The following is an 18,673-nucleotide window of genomic DNA, read 5'->3' on the forward strand; positions in this document are numbered from 1 at the left end:
AAATGTTGCCATAAAGTTGAGTAACTCATTGCTGGTTTATTAAAATGGATGTTATTTTCAAAATAAGTTAATTAATTTTTTTATCAATTTCCAGAAAACTTATACAATACCATAACCTTTCAACAGTGGACTAGTTGGGTATGGTTCTACCTCAGTAGCGGAGAATAAACGTGGAAAATTTTTAAAGTATTTTTCCACGCGTTTTTTCTCTTTACTGTTTCAGAAAAAGATTTTGTAAACAGTTATGTCTAGTAAAGAAGAATCATTTTTTATTGTTACATAATTCATTTTTTATGTGAATTTTTTTTCACAGTAGTTTTAGGCTAGTTTTTGGCGATACCCTCTCCCCAAAAAAATTTGACGACTATAGTCGTCCCTCACCACTGCCACACGATCGCCTTTGATGACTATAGTAATATGTGGATTATGTGCCTAATCCTTAAACTATGGTATTTTCTGTTTTTTCCATTAAAAATGAAAAATTTTACATTAAATGGTCATAGTCTGGAAAAGTTCATTTTTATAATTTTCATGCTTTAAATTGGTTTTAAAATTTCAAAACATTATTACATGGCAATCAATATCTTATAAAATATTAAATAAAATGTTTGTTTTTTTAATTAAAATATATTTAATGTATTGCATATGATTGGTGATAATAAGAAATGATAAAGAAAACCAAATAATATAGGAAAGTATCTATAAATATTTCTGTTTATTTATTTATTGACAAATTTAGAAAAAATATTTCACTTAAATTACATAAATAAAAGTAATTGAATTAATATAATGAACAGATAAAATTTACAATAATTTTTCTGTAAATAAATATCAGTTTGAATTTATGATTGATAAATAAAACATTTTATATAGCAACTATGATTATTTTTATTTACAACTAATTAGACTTGAACATGTCCAGAAAACATTATTTCATTATAACTTTTTACATTAGATATATAATTTGCATTGAGTTTTAAAATACAGAATTACATTTTATAGAAATGCTGGACTTTGATTGATGATTGTCTGATTGTCAAGGAAACAGATATGAGTAATTTCCTGTTGATATAAATTTTACTTTAAAATATTAAATATAAATATTTGAATACTTTTTATGTTTTATTAAAGTGTTAAATAATTTCATGAAAAAGTTAAGTGGAATGTTTGATCCTGACCTTTGAAAATTTATCACCATTTTTAAATGAATATAATTAAAAAAAGATTTAATTAGATTTTTAAATGTTATAAATATGGTTTGTTTTTAAATAAAATATTCAATTATTAAAATTTAGTAATGAATATTTTTACTTTTTTACAATGAATAATAACCAGTGTTTAAGATCTAAATATATTTTTTAGGTCCTAGCAGTATAGCTCTACTGACCAAAGGAACATTAGAATATCTTATTACAAATTTGGTGAGCTATTGTATTTATAATAATGATGATGATGATTAATTTGTAAATCGTTTTTATTATATGTTAACAAAATGTTTATTTGTAGAATCCTGAAAATAATGTTTCTGTTATTTTATTCTCTCTAATTGCATTAGAAAAATTTGCACAAACAAGTAAGTGCTAAGAATTTTTACTAAAATTGACTTTTTTTACTTCTAAGATGTTCATGGAATTAATATGAAATCTTTCACAAAGCAATTTAATGTATTTTTGCAATAAATAATATGCTAAAAATTTTTGTTTTTAGGTGAAAATAAAGTCACTATTAATAGATATTTAGAATCATTAGAAGAAAATCCGTTAATAAAGTTAGAACCATGGGTGAATAACTGTGATTATATTAAATCCCAAGTGGGATTTTGTGCTCAATGGTGCCTGGACAATTTATGTAAGTAATACCTAATCAGTATTATTTCTATAATCTGGTAGCAAAATGACAGATTATATTTACCTACAAATATTTTAAATATATTGAAAAAGATTTTTAAAAATATAGTCTATTTATTATAATGAAACATATTCTATTTCTTTCATAAAGTACTCAAAATATTTTGAAATTATTAGAAATGTATCCTTCTAGATGATGATACAGCATTGTGTATGCTGTATCATCATCTAGGATCATCAAAGTATTTGAAATACCAATCAGTTCTGTATATACAGTGGATATAAAATGTCTAAAATTTTAATAAAGTTTAGTTTGGATATATAAAATACTATCTATAAAAATAATCCTTGTTTTTTAGTTTGTCTTTATAAATAATAATAATTTTTAAAATTTTTAAAACAGTTTTCTCTATTATTTAAAATAAAATATATTAAAAATAGAAATTGATTTTCTGTTATGATTTAGAACTAATAAAGCGATAAATTATAAGAATAGTTTTTAATTAAAACAAAAGCATTAGTAATACACACTTTTTCATATTGCAGTAAAACTTAATTATTGTTCATATGTTTAGTGCAAAATTATTCATATCTGTATTAATTACATATAAAAATCAAGCTGAATATGAATAATTTAAATCACTATAGTGATATTCTAGAAATTTTTGAAATTTACAATTTTTTATTTCATATATATACTGTATACTTAATAGAAGTGTTTGAAATTTAAAATGAAAAGAAAATTGAATGACAGTAGAAAATACACATATTTAAAAAATGACAGAAAATCAAATTCTTATTCATAGTATTATTGAAATTCAGTTATCATCTTTAATGCTATGTTATATAATATATAGTAATTTTATATTTTTTTCCATGCTCTCTAAACTACAGTTTTAAAAGAGGTGAGTACTTTAAAAATTTATTTTTATTAAAAGATATAATACAAATTAATTATAAGTATTAAGTTTTTATTTAAAAAATTAAAGTAAAAACATATTTTCTTATTTTTATGATTGTACTAGCTGTTACCCGCGATTTGTTATTGCATATTGGTTCGATTATAGAACGATTATAAACATTCCAGAAAATTGATCAAATTGAAAACAGTTTGTTTGATTCTCAGAAATTCTCATTATTCTCAGCGGTAGGCAAGCAAACCCCATTTATATTCAGTATTTGAACAACCATAGTAATTGTTATATAACACCTACCGCTGAGAATAATGAGAATTTCTGAGAATCAAACAAACTGTTTTCAATTTGATCAATTTTCTGGAACATTTACAATCGTTCTATAATCGAACCAATATGCAATAACAAATTCGAATTTAAAACAGTTTGAACATTTGGTTAAAAAAATCGAAATATATGAAAATGTTTATAACAATGTCTGAAATGTTATCAATTTAAGGGAAAGTATGGAATCAATTTCAAAAGTCGTTCTTCAGGTTAAGCCTTAATGCTCTCCCTCTCCCCCTTCTGGAGAATTTTGAAAAATCCCTTATTTGTGTGCATTCCCATGGCATACCCTACTAAAATGCAGTCAAAAACAAAAAAATCGCATTTAAAATAGTACAGTAGAAGCTGTTCTTCCGGTTAAGTTTTAATGCTCTCTCTCTTCGCCCCGCTGGAGAATTTCGAAAAATCCCTTCTTAGTGTGCGTTTCCATGACATACCCTAACTGTGTACCAAATTTCACCTCTTTAGGTTCAGTGGTTTGCTCTGGGCAATGATGAATCAGTGACTCAGTCAGTCAGGACAAGTAATTTTATATATTTAGATCATTCATAGGGAAGAAAATATATTGTAGCAAACAGAATAAAATTAAAATATTTATTTAATATTTTATATTTGATAGAGATAACTATAGTATCAAGATTAGTTTAGAATAAATCACTGGTTTCCAAAGTGGGTGCTACTGCCCTCTGTGGGTGGTGAATAAATCTATGGGGTGCAAAAAGAATCAAATGGGCAGCTGGAGTGCTGAAGGCAGGATACTGGCCAAATGGTGACCATAGGTAAGGATTGGAGTCACTGACAATTTTTCCCTTTTTTAGTGTTAAAACATTTAAGAAGAAACAGTGAGTTTAATGGTTTTAAGATGTATAGAACAATATATGGTAAGGACACAGTGTGAGGTTCATAGAAAAGTTTTTCTAACAATATTTTCAAGCCTTTCTCTCACAAGGGAAAATGGGCTAGGAGCATTGGGTTATGGTTGGAGGCATAAGTTCATGGAACCAAGGAGATGGTGGCTTGGAAAAGTTTGGGAATCACTGGAATAAGTCAACCAAGATAATTGCAACAGTGTAATTGCTCTTCAAAAATTTTCAAACATTATACTGATTTATGAGCTCATCTATTTTGATAATTTAATCATTGATATCATAATTATTATTAAATATTTTATGTAAAATATATAAAGAATTGTGTTTTCATTTTTCTGAAAGTGAATCAACATCTATAAATATTTTATAAACATAATATAAATTAATTATGCATGTTAATTTCATGAATTATTTATAATAATAATGATTGCATTTGTCTAGTTTGGATTTTTTCAGTTGTATATTTTACTATATGTTAAATACATCTACATCAGAATATCTTTACTGACATCTACAGTTGTTTTTGACTTATCCATCAAGACCCTGAATATTTTATAAATTACTAATTGGATATGATGGGAACAGATTAAGCAACATTATTTTGTGAAGTTGATTTATTTTGGATATTTTTTCTTTATTTTGTGTTTGTTTGTTAAATTGGACATTTTATCAAAGAAAAGTTGTAGAAATACTAGAAGAGTTGCAATGATTCTTCAGTAGTAAAAATAATAGAAAAATAATTCTATAGATTTTGAATCTTTTATGGAACTAAAAGATTTAATTGTGTAAATATACTAATAGTGCTCATCTGAATCAACAGTTGAGATTCATATAAAAATATATGCATGGTTATACTATTGTCGTTTGTATAAAAATCAATTTTAGCAAAACAAATACAATCTTTTAGCATTATACATATTTTTTAATTTTTATTTTAACTCTTTATCCTGTGAGCACTAAGAGTCCTTTATGACCTGGCTTACAATGGGGTTGCTGAGTAGTAAGGGATGAGGTCAAATGTATCTGGATGAACTACTACTAGAAAAATTCCTGGAGTTTTTCAACCCATCCAAATTTGATCTGAGTTCTCCAGAGAGGTAGAGAGGATCTTAATCACTTGACCAACTGGCCTAGTATTATATGTTAAAAAATATAAAATATTATTATTGTATCAAAGTATATTATTATTAATCATTTTATTGAATGATACAATGTTTATAAAATGAAAAGATATAGCTACATATATTTATATACATTAAAATGAAAAGATAATATAAAACACACACACACACACGCGCGCGCGCGCGTGTGTGTTTTATATTATCTTTTCATTTTAATGTATATAAATATATGTAGCTATATCTTTTCATTTTATAAACATTGTATCATTCAATAAAATGATTAATAATAATATACTTTGATATATGTGTGTGTGTGTTTTAAATATAATTTTCAAAAATTTATTTTTATTTTAGGGAAGGCCTTTTACATATGAGCATGTTGATCGCACAAAATTAAATGCAATGCTCAACAGTAATGATGTTAGTGAATATTTAAAAATATCAGCTGATGGATTAACTGTAAGTCCTGTTTACTTGTTTTTTTCTTACATATTAAATTAAAATAGTTTAAATTAAAATTTTAATATATATACATATATATTTTTTCTACAACTGAAATCCTTATTTTTATATTTTTATTACTATTCTATTGTTTTAATCCTTTGAATAATTATGTGCACTTTGAAGATTACATGGTTAATTTAAATTTATTAGTACTAGATTAAAATAATCAATATACAGAAATTCTATATTAATGTTTTTCTTTTTTGTCTGTATTCTGATTATTCTATACTACACTGGTTACAAGACCAATAAAACAGACAAATCATAGTTTAGTTACTAGTTTATTGACACATTTATACTATTGCTAAGCAAAATGCATTTCAACTATACAGCCCTTTTTAGTTGGATTTTTTATATAAAAATATTTTGTAATATGCTTTCTATAAAAACATTACAGTTGTCAAAGCACCCTAATTACATTATGTCTGTTATTTTAGCAATAATCATGTTTATATTGTAGCTGACTAAAGAGCAGCATAAGATTGAAATTTATTTTGGCTTAGCAATAGTATAACTGTGTCAATAAACCAGTAACCAAAGTGTGATTAGTATAAGGAGCTGATGAGAAGGAAGGTGTGTTAAACCAAAATTGTGTCAGGAAGAACAAGGGTAAAGGATGTTGTGTGGGAGTGGTGGATAACATGGAGACAAAGCACCTTTACTTGTTTTAAGTAAACCTGCAATACCTGTACTTAAAACACATAATGCTTACACTAATCTGTTGAAAACTTCTCAAAGACCATACACTCGAGAAAAGTTTAAAAATAAATATCCTTATGCTTGATAGTCCAGATTAGATCTTCTATATTATTGCTGCTATTAATTATTAATAGTAGCAGTAATATGAACCAATCTAATGTGGCAGTTGTTTTGCTTTGAGAAAAGTTCAGTCTATAATTAATTGTCTTTGGTGATTTGGTAGGGATTCAGCAGCTCCAGGCAACTTGGTAGCCAACTCTGGATGTGGGACATACAGAGACTGGTTAGAAATTAGCCTAGATAATGGTGGCGGAACAGAGATGAAGTTGAAGATGAGCAGATGCATAAACAAATGGAACACGGGCACAGAGGACTAACAGCTTGGAATATGAGGAACTCATCAGAATTAACTCTGTGTTCTTGAAATCTGGGTTATATAAAGGATTTTATTCTCGAATTAACTGATTTGAATGGTCCCAATAGTCTATCTTTTCCCAGTTGGTCCATGCTCTGTATCCAGATGAAACTGGACAACTAGATAGGGCACAAGTAAGGTCAATCTCCATTATTCAACCTGATACCTTGCTTCTACTCAGATGGAATAATAATGTTCAAACCTTCAGATGTTTGTTCATGTCTTAAACTATAATGTTTTCTTTGACAACATTAAGAATTTTACTGATTTTAACAACTATAATACAATTGTTTTATATTTGTGTAAAAAGGTTCTTTTCCCTGTTTTGTTGAGATTTGGTTATTTTTACAAGTAGCAGAGTCAAATCTTGATTTTTCTGATTGACATTTATTAGAATTCAAACCCATGAATTTGCCTGAACTTGGGTTTTCACAGAGTCGATTGTTCATTGTTTATGATACACTTTTGCAATGGATTTATTTTGCATATTGTTTATTTAATTATAGATTTGCTGTGCTGTATTCTTATACATTTTAACTAAATACAGTAGAGTATCATTTATCTAAATCAATTGGGGACTGGGGTTGTTCGAATAACTTATTTTTTGGATAACCGAGTATGTACGAAAAAATGTATTAACCTATTCCATGTTGAAATTTTTCTCTGTTGCGTGTTGCTTCATGTTGAATTTTCGTCGGTGTTAAGCCTAACATAAACTTTTTAAAATAATAATCGTGGCTATTGTATTGTTAAAAATTATTTCTTTATTTTTTTACAAACAAAATAAATATATTGAAAAATATAAAAACCAAGAAAACTATACTTTAGAAGTTGATCTAGTATCAAAAACATTCGATTCAGCACCACACACAGTCCTCAGAAAAACACCACACAAAAGTGCCAGTGCTGCCAGCTAAAACACACATACCGACAAAAAAAATATTGGAGTAGACAAAGATATAGCCAAAGATTGCAGTGCCACAGCACTAGTGAAAATTTAAATTTGCCGACTGGAATGCTTTCGGTTAACCGACGTTTCGGATATATGACGCTCTACTGTAATCCTATATTTATATGTATAGTATTTTGTTCAGCAAGTAAAATATTTTAAGGTTAAAATGTACAATTTATTCAATTCTTTCTTTTACATATGCATTTTGGGTTGACGCAAACTCTCAATCCCTCTTCAGTGCTATATCTTCTACATACAAAAAAAAAATATGTACAAATTATATAGCACTGAAGAGAGGGGTTGAGAGTTCACATCAAACTGAAATGCATATATAGAAGAAAGAATTGAATAAATTATACTTTTTAACTGTGGGATATTTTACTTGCTCAATGAAATACTATACCTATAAATATAGAATTATTTAGTTAAAATGAACATTCTTTTCTTGTTACTAAAATACTTTTAAGTATGTTTTGGTGAGGGATTTTGACTGTCATAACCTCACATTAGTCTGTTCTCATAACTAGTGTAGTATAGGATATACAAAGTCCTCATTTAACATCATCAAGGAAAGATGCAAGTACATTTGTAATTATTTTTAATTATTATTGATGAAATTTTTTTAAACAGTGAAATTGATTCTACAAGATATGAATGATGTTAAGTGAGGACTTGCTGTATTTTTTATTTTTTAACTGTCTCAAAAATAAAAAACTTTAAAATACAGCAAGTCCTCACTTAACATCATTGATATCTTGTAGAATCAATTTCACTGTTTAAAAAAATTTCATCAATAATTATTAAAAATAANATATAAATGTTTATCATGAAGAATAAACAGAAATAACCACTTTTTACAGGAAATTAGCATGTTTTTTTTATACAGTGGAACCTCAGTATACGACCTTAATCCATTCCTGATGTTTGGACTTATACCGAATAGGACGTATATCGAACCAACCTTTCCCATAAGAAATAATGTAAAAATGATTAATCTGTTCTCATGTAAAAAAAATGGCTGGCTTTAAACACCTTACTTTCCTGGTTAGTTCCTGCTTGATTTTTCATGAGATCCGCATGTATCTTTTTAGCTTTCTCGCAAATAATTGCTTCTGATATGTTGTCTCTAGCACACTGTTTTTCAATTATCCAAAGTAAAAGCAATTTCTTGACATGATCTAATGTCTTCGATCTTTGTTTAGAAATTGATTTAACCCCTTTCGCAATGTTAGCAGATTCAATAATGTCTTTATTTTTCATGATTGTCGATATCGTCATTCTCGGAATACGGTATGCAACAGTTAAAATCTCGAACATGCATGCCACCTTCATATTTCTCAATAATCTCTTTTATCAGTTCCATTGTGATTCTAGTCATTTTAGTTTTCTGTTGCTTTTCATTTGCCTTTTTGCAATTCATGATTAATAAAAATAATAAAATTTTACTTACAAATTAAAATCAGAAGAAATTTAACAAAGTTATAAACTGTGGCACCGCAAACGTCTAGTCTGGTCTAGTACACCAATAGTGCTACTTGTTCATAGATGGCGCATATAATTGAATTAAGTGGTATACCAAACAAAAGTCGTGTATCAAGCAAAATTTGTTTTGTCCAAACAGGACATATTCCAAATTTGACGTATTCTAAAGCAGACGCATACCGCGGTACCACTGTATTTGTATTTAAATTTATATTCTTATATTTTTATATCTTTTGTCCATAATTTTCAATTTTCATTTTGTTTTCACTTTTTATTACTTCATGTTGATATTCAACATTTAATTAATAAATGCAAACTTTATTTTTTATCTATTAAATTTTTACAAAATTTATTTACTATTTTGTGCAGCTAATCTACAGGGTGTGTTTGAAAGCTGGTTGCAGATAGCAATGGAGCATATTATATGCTGATTTTAAATTGCAATTACAAACTCATCAAACAGGTTTTTCCTTGTCTAAAATTACTAAAAGTATATTTATAAAACATGATGCACCACAGACGTATAACCTATTGAAAAAAATCATTACACTTCTAAAAATTAGAGCAAGAACCATGAAACTTGGTGTGCAAATGTCCTTTGATAAGTAGACAAATGATTAAAATTTCTTTGACAGTGAACACAATGTTTACAGAGTGGAATTAAGAGCATATTCTTTGGATTTATATAAGAAGCACTATTTGCACTGACAAACAGATTTGACAAGATTGTTTGTGTTTTCTAGTCTGTAAAGTTGCTTCAACAATACCTCTGTTGGCAGTAAATGCAATTAAGTTGAGAGTTTGAGAGAAGTTACATTATAGGTTTGAGAAAATGTAGAAGCTATGAAACAGTAAGACAATGTTGACAGCAGTGGATGCAGGAGGACACTTATAGCCATCATAAAGAATCTGGATGTTCCAGAGTGACCAGTGCTCAAATGGCTCATAGTGTTAGGAGAGATGACATTAGATACCTTTCTCTATGCAGCCTGTAATATCAAGGGACATCGTTCAGTATTGCCTGGAAGAGACAGGACTTCATTCCCACCATCTGCTAAGGCAATTACTGCTAACTACTTAGTATAGACAGTATCATCTAGAATGGTGGTCCAGAAATCCCCTAGTACTGCTATAAGATACTTTTACCCTACATAAGTACATTGACAACATTCTAAATCAATTTTACTACCTATGATGTCACACCTTCCAGGGCTATTTACCAACATGATAATGCCAGGTCTCATACAGCAAGAATCTCTGAACAATATCTTCATGGTGTTCACATATTTACATGGCCAGCCAGGTTCCCAGACCTTTCACTAATCAAGTGTTTGTGGAAGATGTTAGGAAAGCAGTTGCAGCCAATATGTAATGTGAACAAACTGACCCAACAGTTGCAGAACATCTGATTGAATCTGTCATAAGACATTATACTGTTAGTTGACTTTATGCTGCTCTAGATAACAGGTTGTATTGCCACTAGAGGGATCTATGTACTAACTATGTGTACGTAGGTAGTAGGTATTTTAGTACATTATGTTGTCGCTGTGTCTTAATTAAAAAGTCCCTAAACAAAATATTAAATTTTCATTGCAAATCTTGCATACCCATTGTGTGTGCTGAGTTTCATGGTGATAGAATATTTTATTTAAGGTATGTCAATTTATTTTAGACATTTTATACATACCTTGCCGTTAGCTTTTTCCTATTCATTTTCTATGTATTCAGTCATGCCATAATTGATATTAGACACACCTACTTGAATTTGTACCTATATCTTGAAAGCTGATAAATTTGCAGTAATTACTCCCTATCTATATAATGACTCCATTTTAGTGAATTTTGATGATTAAGATATGACATGACAATTACCATCCTAATAAAGCTACAACCTCATTATTCATTTCATTTTTTATATCATGAACTTTGATGACTAAAAAAAAATTATGTACATTTAAAACAATAGTCATAGCTTGACTATGCAATGCTTTATTTTTTTTACACATCACTTTCTGCATTTTACTAATGAAATTGAAACTAAAGATAATGTCATAATTGTTTTGATTTGTTTTATTATTTAAACTCTATATTACAGAAATTTATTTTATATTAATTAAAGTAACATTTATATACAATTTAAAATATAATTAACTTTTGACTTAGAAGACAGTAATAAAATAAATTTTATTTAATTTTATATATTATATTATAAATTAAACTAATTATGTTTATTGTATATGATACTTATATATACAATAGAGCATCGATTATCCGACCCCCGATTAACTGTCACATCAGTTAACCGACCGCGTTCTAGTCGGCAAATTCATATGTCCGCTAGTGATGTGGCGCTACAATATTTGGCTATGTCTTGGCTACTTTAATATTATTTTTACGTGTTTTAGCTGGCAACACTGGCTCGACCATGAAAGGGAGCCAGTATTTAAACAATGTTTAATTTTCTAATTTTTAACAATAAAATAGTGACGATTATTATTTTTAAAAAATTTTTGTTAGGCTGAAAAAAAAATAGATGAAAATTCAATGCAAAGTAGTTTAATAGTGATATACTAATATACTAATTACATGAGATATACTAATATACTATACTAATAATATATTTTTTCATATTTTTCGGTTATCCATTTTTCAGTTATCCAACCAACCTTAGTCCCCAATTGAGTCGGATAATTGATGCTCTACTGTACCAGTTTTTTTATATGAATCATTTACATTATTGTGTGTTTTTCTGCATAGGCAAGATGTGATGCTTCTTCCTTTGAAAGTGTTAGATGTACATTTCCAGTTGATAATGGTATCTGGTATTATGAAGTTATGATTGTAACACCTGGTGTAATGCAAATTGGATGGGCCACAAAAGATAGTAAATTTCTAAATCATGTAAGTTTATATTTTTTAAATTGTTTCATAAAAATTTATTTCGGTGATAATTGTTTGTTATAAATTTTTACCCTGTATTAGTAAAATTTCAAAATAAATAAACTTTAGGAATTTTATTTTTTCTTTATTTTCTGCAAACATCATCATTATTATTATAATACTTATGTAATGAGTTGCATGTTCATGTAGTTCTCTTACCATCCATCAGACATACATCTTTGTACTCGTTTTAGTTTATTATTATTCTTGTGGTAAAGAAGTGAAATATACTGCTAAACAAATGAGTGAAATTACTCCAAAAAATATTCCAATAAGATTCCAATTGAAAACATGTATATTTATTACTAGCAGACTCGTCCATGTGTTGCTGTAGCTCAAAATGTATGTTATAAATATATAACACTTCCCCCACTGGGGGGGGGGAATTTCGAAAAATCCCTTCTTAGTGTACATTCTCTTGATGTACCCTATTAAAATGTAATCAAAAATGCAAAAAACCTCATCTAAAATAGCATAATAGAAGCCAAGTTCTTTACGGTAAGCCTTAATCCTGTCCCTCTCCCTGCGGGGGGAATTTTGACATCTAAATTATATAAAAACACACACAAATTTGAATGCAACATTGTGTCAAAATTTGAAAGCAATCAGTGAAAAACTTTCAGAGATTTAAGATTTTGAACAAACGAACATTACATTTTTATTTATATAGATTAATTCCTCTTTAAACATCAAATTACCTTTAAAAATAATTCAAATATTTTTCTGATTAAAACGTATATGGTAGTATCCCCACTCTTACCACGTAGTTGGATCATGAGAAAATGTTATTATGAGAGCACATCTCCTGTAAGTTTAATGTCTTGAACCGAAGTTTCGTTCTCAGAAATGTCTCTTGAACTATATGGCAATAGTCAACAAAAAAATATGGAATTGTAAATACAATTTAATTAATTTTTAAACTTTTATAGCTAAATATTTCATAATTTTCCAGGCGAAAAATATTTGCTTAAGAAAAACTAAGACACACTAGTACGAAGTTAAAATTGTGTGTGATGCCATCTGTTATGAGATTTCATTAAAAAATAACTTTTTTTTTATTATTAACTCGTGGGGAGAGGGAATTTCGACATGTATATTATATAAAAACACACCGGTATTCGAATGGAACATTGTGTGAAAATTTCAAAGCAATCGGTGAAGAACTTTCGGAGATTAGCTATTAGGAACAAACAAATATTACATTTTTATTTATATAGATCAGGGGTCAGCAACCTTTTGAGTCGGAAGAGCCAAAATTACAATTTACAAAATTTCAAAGTTTTTAAAGAGCCACAAAATTTTTTCTTGCCAACAATAAATAGTACTCGCATAAATAAAGTTTTTTGATAAAAAAACTAATCTATTTATTCATAAGAAAAAAATATCTATTTATTCATACATAAGTAGTGTTTTTTCACAACAAATTAGATAATAGAAACATCCGACGACGGCGTCATTCGAGAGCTTCTGACGGACTGACGACAGTGACGACGTGTGTCTCGGGGGAGGGGTGCGGTGAAAAGCGAGTACAAGTGGCTGAGAGATAGAATCGGTGCGTAATCCTCGTTAATCGATTCGGAACGATTTTTAAATGTTTTTTTTTTTTTATAAAATAAATATTTGAATATGGAATTAAAGAGCCGCAGCTTCACATCCAAAGAGCCGCAGGTTGCAGACCCCTGATATAGATGAATAAACTATACTGTAACTGTAAAAAAGAATAGTAGCATTTGAAGAAAATGTAACTCACAAATTATTTAATGTATTCAAAAATTTTTATTTCATTTACAATGTTAAAATCATAAACAAATATAAAAAAGATATAATTAAAAACAAGAAAATATTTAATTTGTACATATGGTTTGGGATTAGTTGTAATCCTGATTAAAATTTTGTTAATATTTTAAAGCAAAATAGATTGCTGCAGATCTTATTTCTAATGTAAATAATTGAAATATGAATATTTATGAAAATAGTTCATAAAAAATGTCTGTTTCTAGTTTTTTTAAGAATTAATTTTTTGAATATACATGGAAGCCTCAGACATTCCTGAATAGCAGACACCTCTATTTAACAGACATTTTTACAGTCCCCAGACCCATCAAATAGGACATCTATAATATTTACCTTTAAATAGTGAAGACTAAATAACATACATCATTGTCCATAACCTATCTTACAAAAACACAGTCCTGCCTTCAATATTCTGAAATAATTATGTATGAAATATTTTAAAACTAAAACAACAAATCAGTTCAAATACTCTTTCAGACAATGAATTTTGATCATAGATGTTGAATAAAGACAGGCTTAAAATAGGAATAGGAGAGGAGGGCAGGTTGTAAAAACCAAACAATATTCTTTATCTGTTAGGGAAGACTAATCTGGTTAAGTTGTCAATCACCACTTATCGTCGCACATATTAATGCTACTAAACCTCTGTCTTATTGTTAGAATTAAGCTTAGATACCAAGAAACCATAGACTTTTCCAAAGTTATTCATTCATCTGACAAGAACTGTAGTACAGTAGTAATGAAAAAGAAAGTTTTAAGGTTAAAACAACAGCATTTATTTGTTGAAAGTTCTAAGGCAATTTGCCAATCATTTTAAAGTGTAGGAAGATATTTGTTTTTCTCAAATTTATGACATAAGTTATGATCTTAAATGCTTTGTGGTGACTAAAATAATTTTTAATAAATCATTTATTGAAAACAGCAAAAATGTTCAAAAAATTACACCTACAGTCGACCCCCCTATAAGATATAGATATGTTCCAATTTATTAGGAATCCGATTTCTTACAAGTCGTTCCAATCACAGCCCGACACGTGTCAAGTTTACGGACTACGGCTGATTGAAAGGTTTTCTTCCATAAAATTAATCGATTCTACACTAATCCGACTCAACATTTCCAAAATACATATATTTTTTCGTAGTTTTATAGGAATCGTAATTATAGGGGGATCGACTGTACTTGATAATTACAAAATGGACAAATCACTATATAGATTTTTATTAGTCACTTAGATCATAAATGACATTTATAAATGCAAGAATACCAATTCATTTCTTACCCCTTGAAGTCGCTAGTAAATTGCCTTCATAACTTGATATTCAAACTCTCATCACCTAAACCTGACTTTTGTCCACTTTTCTGTTTATAATAACAGTTTCATTCTCCCCCATTACTTCCTCTCAGATTGTTTTCAATGAATTAATAACTAAACAATGTGTTTTGTTGTAATTTTTTATGTTCCATTTAAAGTATCCTATACAATCTGTTTGCTATTTAGAATTCATCAGCATGCACCTTTGAGGCATGTAGTGGACACCTCTAAATAGTGGACAAAGTTGGTCCTGATGATGTTCACCATTTGTAGGTTATACTGTATTTAAATTTTGACATTTTTTGACAAAATCTTTTAATACAGGTGAAAGTATTAGTTACTTAGTATTTATTGTATTTTACATAATTTTTAAATAACAATCTGTTTAAAAATTTTCTCATAACAGGAATTTGGTATTTGTACTAATTTATTGTATTTTAATTCCAAAAAAAAAAAATTCTTCTCAGAATTTGGTTTGAAAAAACTTTTAATAATTAAGATTGGCTAAATATATAACACATCAATTTTTAACACATGAATATCTTTTATTTAATTAATATAGAAATTTACATTTTAAAATGAAACAATTGTGTCTTGAAGCTTTGTTTGAGAATAATTATATGTAAATCCAATATACATCCAATATACAATTTATCATCTAACATAAACTAAAATTGTGTAAATATGTTACGTTAGGAACTTACGTTTTGCCTAATTAAATTTCAAATATGGACAGTATATTAAATCAGATAAAAGTCTGATAAAATATGGACATTATACTAAAAAATTTATATATATAATACATTATGAATATTTAAATAAAATATTCTTTTTTAATTACTAGGAAGGATATGGAATTGGAGATGATGAATATTCTCTAGCATATGATGGTTGCAGGCAAGTAATTTGGTACAATGCATCTAGCCATCCTCACAGTCATCCCGCATGGAAACCAGGTATATACAAATTCTTAATTTATACTGAAAATAAATGTAGATAAATTTATAAAATTTAAAGAAATTTTTAAACAGGAGATATCTTGGGAACATTATTAGACCTGGAAAAGTACAAAATTATATTCTATTTAAATGGTTATCCACTTAAGCCATGTAATCAAGTTTTTCGATGTGCAAAGTAAGTGAAATTTTAAAATTGAATCTAGATATAGATTTGAATTATAGATCAATATGAATAAATAAAGTAAATTACAATTAAAAGTATTAGTTTTTTCAATTAATACTCTGAAATAGTGATTTGAATCTAAAAAAAGTATTTTATATTATAAATTACAAATGTAAAAACATGGTTGTGTGAAAAACACTCTGGGAAATGTAATTATAAAATTGAATATTTGACATAATTAATTATAATTGGTATTATCTCTGTTAACAGTTAATTTTGATTGCCATATATTAATTAAAAACCCTGATTTATTTAAATTAAATATATTTTTTTTATTACACTAAGGAATATTTAATGCTCTGTTTCTTTTAAAGTTGCATTTATTTAACAAAAGTAATTAATTAGTAATAAAATTTTTAATGTGGANCAAAAAAGCTTTGAATATAAGCAATAAAAAGCTTTGAAAAAGCATAAATAAGTGCCTCACTAGTATATATTCTCAATTTTTTTACAAGAAAAATACTTTTCTCAAAAACTCATGTAAAAAACTGCAAAGAAAGATGTGTTTCCTGTAGTAAAATGGGAGATGTGTTCAAAGTTATTAAAAAACTATGTAAGATGAAATAAAGAACTATATGTCACTGAAAAAACAGTGTAAAAAGATTCAAAAGCATATATGTGCATACATATCTACTCATCTACATAAAATACATTTACTGTGCATATTTGACAGCAAAATAAAATTTATACACATTTCAATTATATTCTAACTAAAATAAAATTAATACTGCAAAAAGAAGAAATTAAATATTTTCAATAAAAAATATAATATTTGTCACTTTTTCATAATAGCGACGAATAATACGTTTACAATCAAGTGGATCAAAATCATTATCCTCACTAGTGAGATTACCATATCTGCCAAGTTTGAATCCAATGAAGATTTTTGTCTGATTATAACATTTTGAATAGATTGACTACTTTCTGAAAGTTCTTATGATGTTGACTTTTTTGTTAGAAAATCTGTTATCTTTTGTTCTTTTGGTTTTGCAAGTTCCTTGTACAATTCTTGGTACCCAGCTAAACAAATTTGATCTTGTTGGAATTTTAGAGCATATTCTACACTTGGATTAATTTTAAAAAATGATTTTTCCACTCTTGCACCAAATTTTAGGCCAAAACTTTTGCCCACAGATGTTAAACCTTCACCACTCGCAAGGTGGTTCGAGAAATTAATTTTTGTTTTATTTATTTGTCGAAACCATGTCGTCTTCTTGTTTCTTCTAATTCTAAAAAAAAAAAAAAAAAAATTTATTTTTGTTTCTAATGAATGGCTTTTCTTTTCCTTTGTAATTTTAGACATTTTTATTCGTAATCTACTGTAAAAATTCTAATTAAAATAGTACCACAAACTTGTAAAAAATATCTATCTTTTTATTTTTTAATACACCTAATAGCACACCTTATGCACTTCACTCTGACAAAAATGTTGTGAGCTAATGATACTTCAAAAATGAACTGATTGAATGAGGCAATACTTGAAAACCTTGATGAAAAATAAGTTATTAGTTCATATAACTCTCTTCCTTTTGTTTCATTTGCTCACATTGATGATAATTTTTAAATTGTATCAGAGGGAATAACATACATAAAAAAACAAAGACTAGTTTTTTCTTGCACAGTGTTAAAGAACATAAATTGTGTAAAAAAGAGTTAGGTGTTTATGAATTATTAACAATCACATAAACTTACTGAAACTTGTTACCTGCAAAATACAACAATAATCCTTCATACTGACTTTTTATTATACAGTAATAAGTTAACCTTCAATTAATACAAAATCTACAACAAATTTAAAATTAAGAAATTGTTATAATATGTAGATAATTATTTTTAGTTATGAAATTTTGTACTTGTTAGAAAGAAATGAATATTTTAACTTGAACTTTATAAATTTAGAGTTACCACACATTCTCTTTTCTGCATATATATCCTCTTTTTGAATGTAGAATTTTGTCTGGATGGACTTTCTTAGATTTTTAAAAAACATAAAACAAAACACAAGATTATAAATGTATGAATTTTTTTATTTTTTTATTCATTTTTTATTTACTTACTCCATCTGTCTGTCTTATTTACTTTTGATAATTTAATGTCTATTCTGATAAAATAACTGAATTTTCACCCACTTTCCAATTTCTGATCTAGTTGAAACTTTGCATATATATGTATTCACAAAGACAATACATTTTTTTTTAGAGTTTTCAAACAATTTTAGCAATTGACAATAAATTAGTGAAAAACTAAACTCTACATAAATAAAACTGTAGCACTCAAAAGTTTATTGCCGCATCACAGGAAAATGCCTGAACAT

At 27.6% G+C, this 18,673-nt stretch overlaps 1 protein-coding gene across 2 annotated transcripts in view; it reads left to right on the forward strand.

The window, feature by feature from the left end:
- LOC111618078 (RING finger and SPRY domain-containing protein 1-like) overlaps positions 1 to 18,673 on the forward strand; it is a 103,522-nt gene that overhangs the window by 31,969 nt on the left and 52,880 nt on the right. For both annotated transcript variants that reach the window (XM_023359507.1, XM_023359517.1), the window contains 8 exons: positions 1,363 to 1,421; positions 1,507 to 1,573; positions 1,708 to 1,848; positions 2,742 to 2,752; positions 5,433 to 5,537; positions 11,888 to 12,031; positions 16,022 to 16,133; positions 16,209 to 16,311. In XM_023359507.1, the coding sequence (XP_023215275.1) occupies positions 1,363 to 1,421; positions 1,507 to 1,573; positions 1,708 to 1,848; positions 2,742 to 2,752; positions 5,433 to 5,537; positions 11,888 to 12,031; positions 16,022 to 16,133; positions 16,209 to 16,311 (742 nt within the window). The remainder of the gene's footprint in view (positions 1 to 1,362; positions 1,422 to 1,506; positions 1,574 to 1,707; positions 1,849 to 2,741; positions 2,753 to 5,432; positions 5,538 to 11,887; positions 12,032 to 16,021; positions 16,134 to 16,208; positions 16,312 to 18,673) is intronic.

This window comes from Centruroides sculpturatus, unplaced genomic scaffold, assembly GCF_000671375.1.
Source record: "Centruroides sculpturatus isolate CEXI.00-Female unplaced genomic scaffold, Cexi_2.0 scaffold103, whole genome shotgun sequence".
NCBI classification, from domain to species: Eukaryota; Metazoa; Arthropoda; class Arachnida; order Scorpiones; family Buthidae; genus Centruroides; species Centruroides sculpturatus.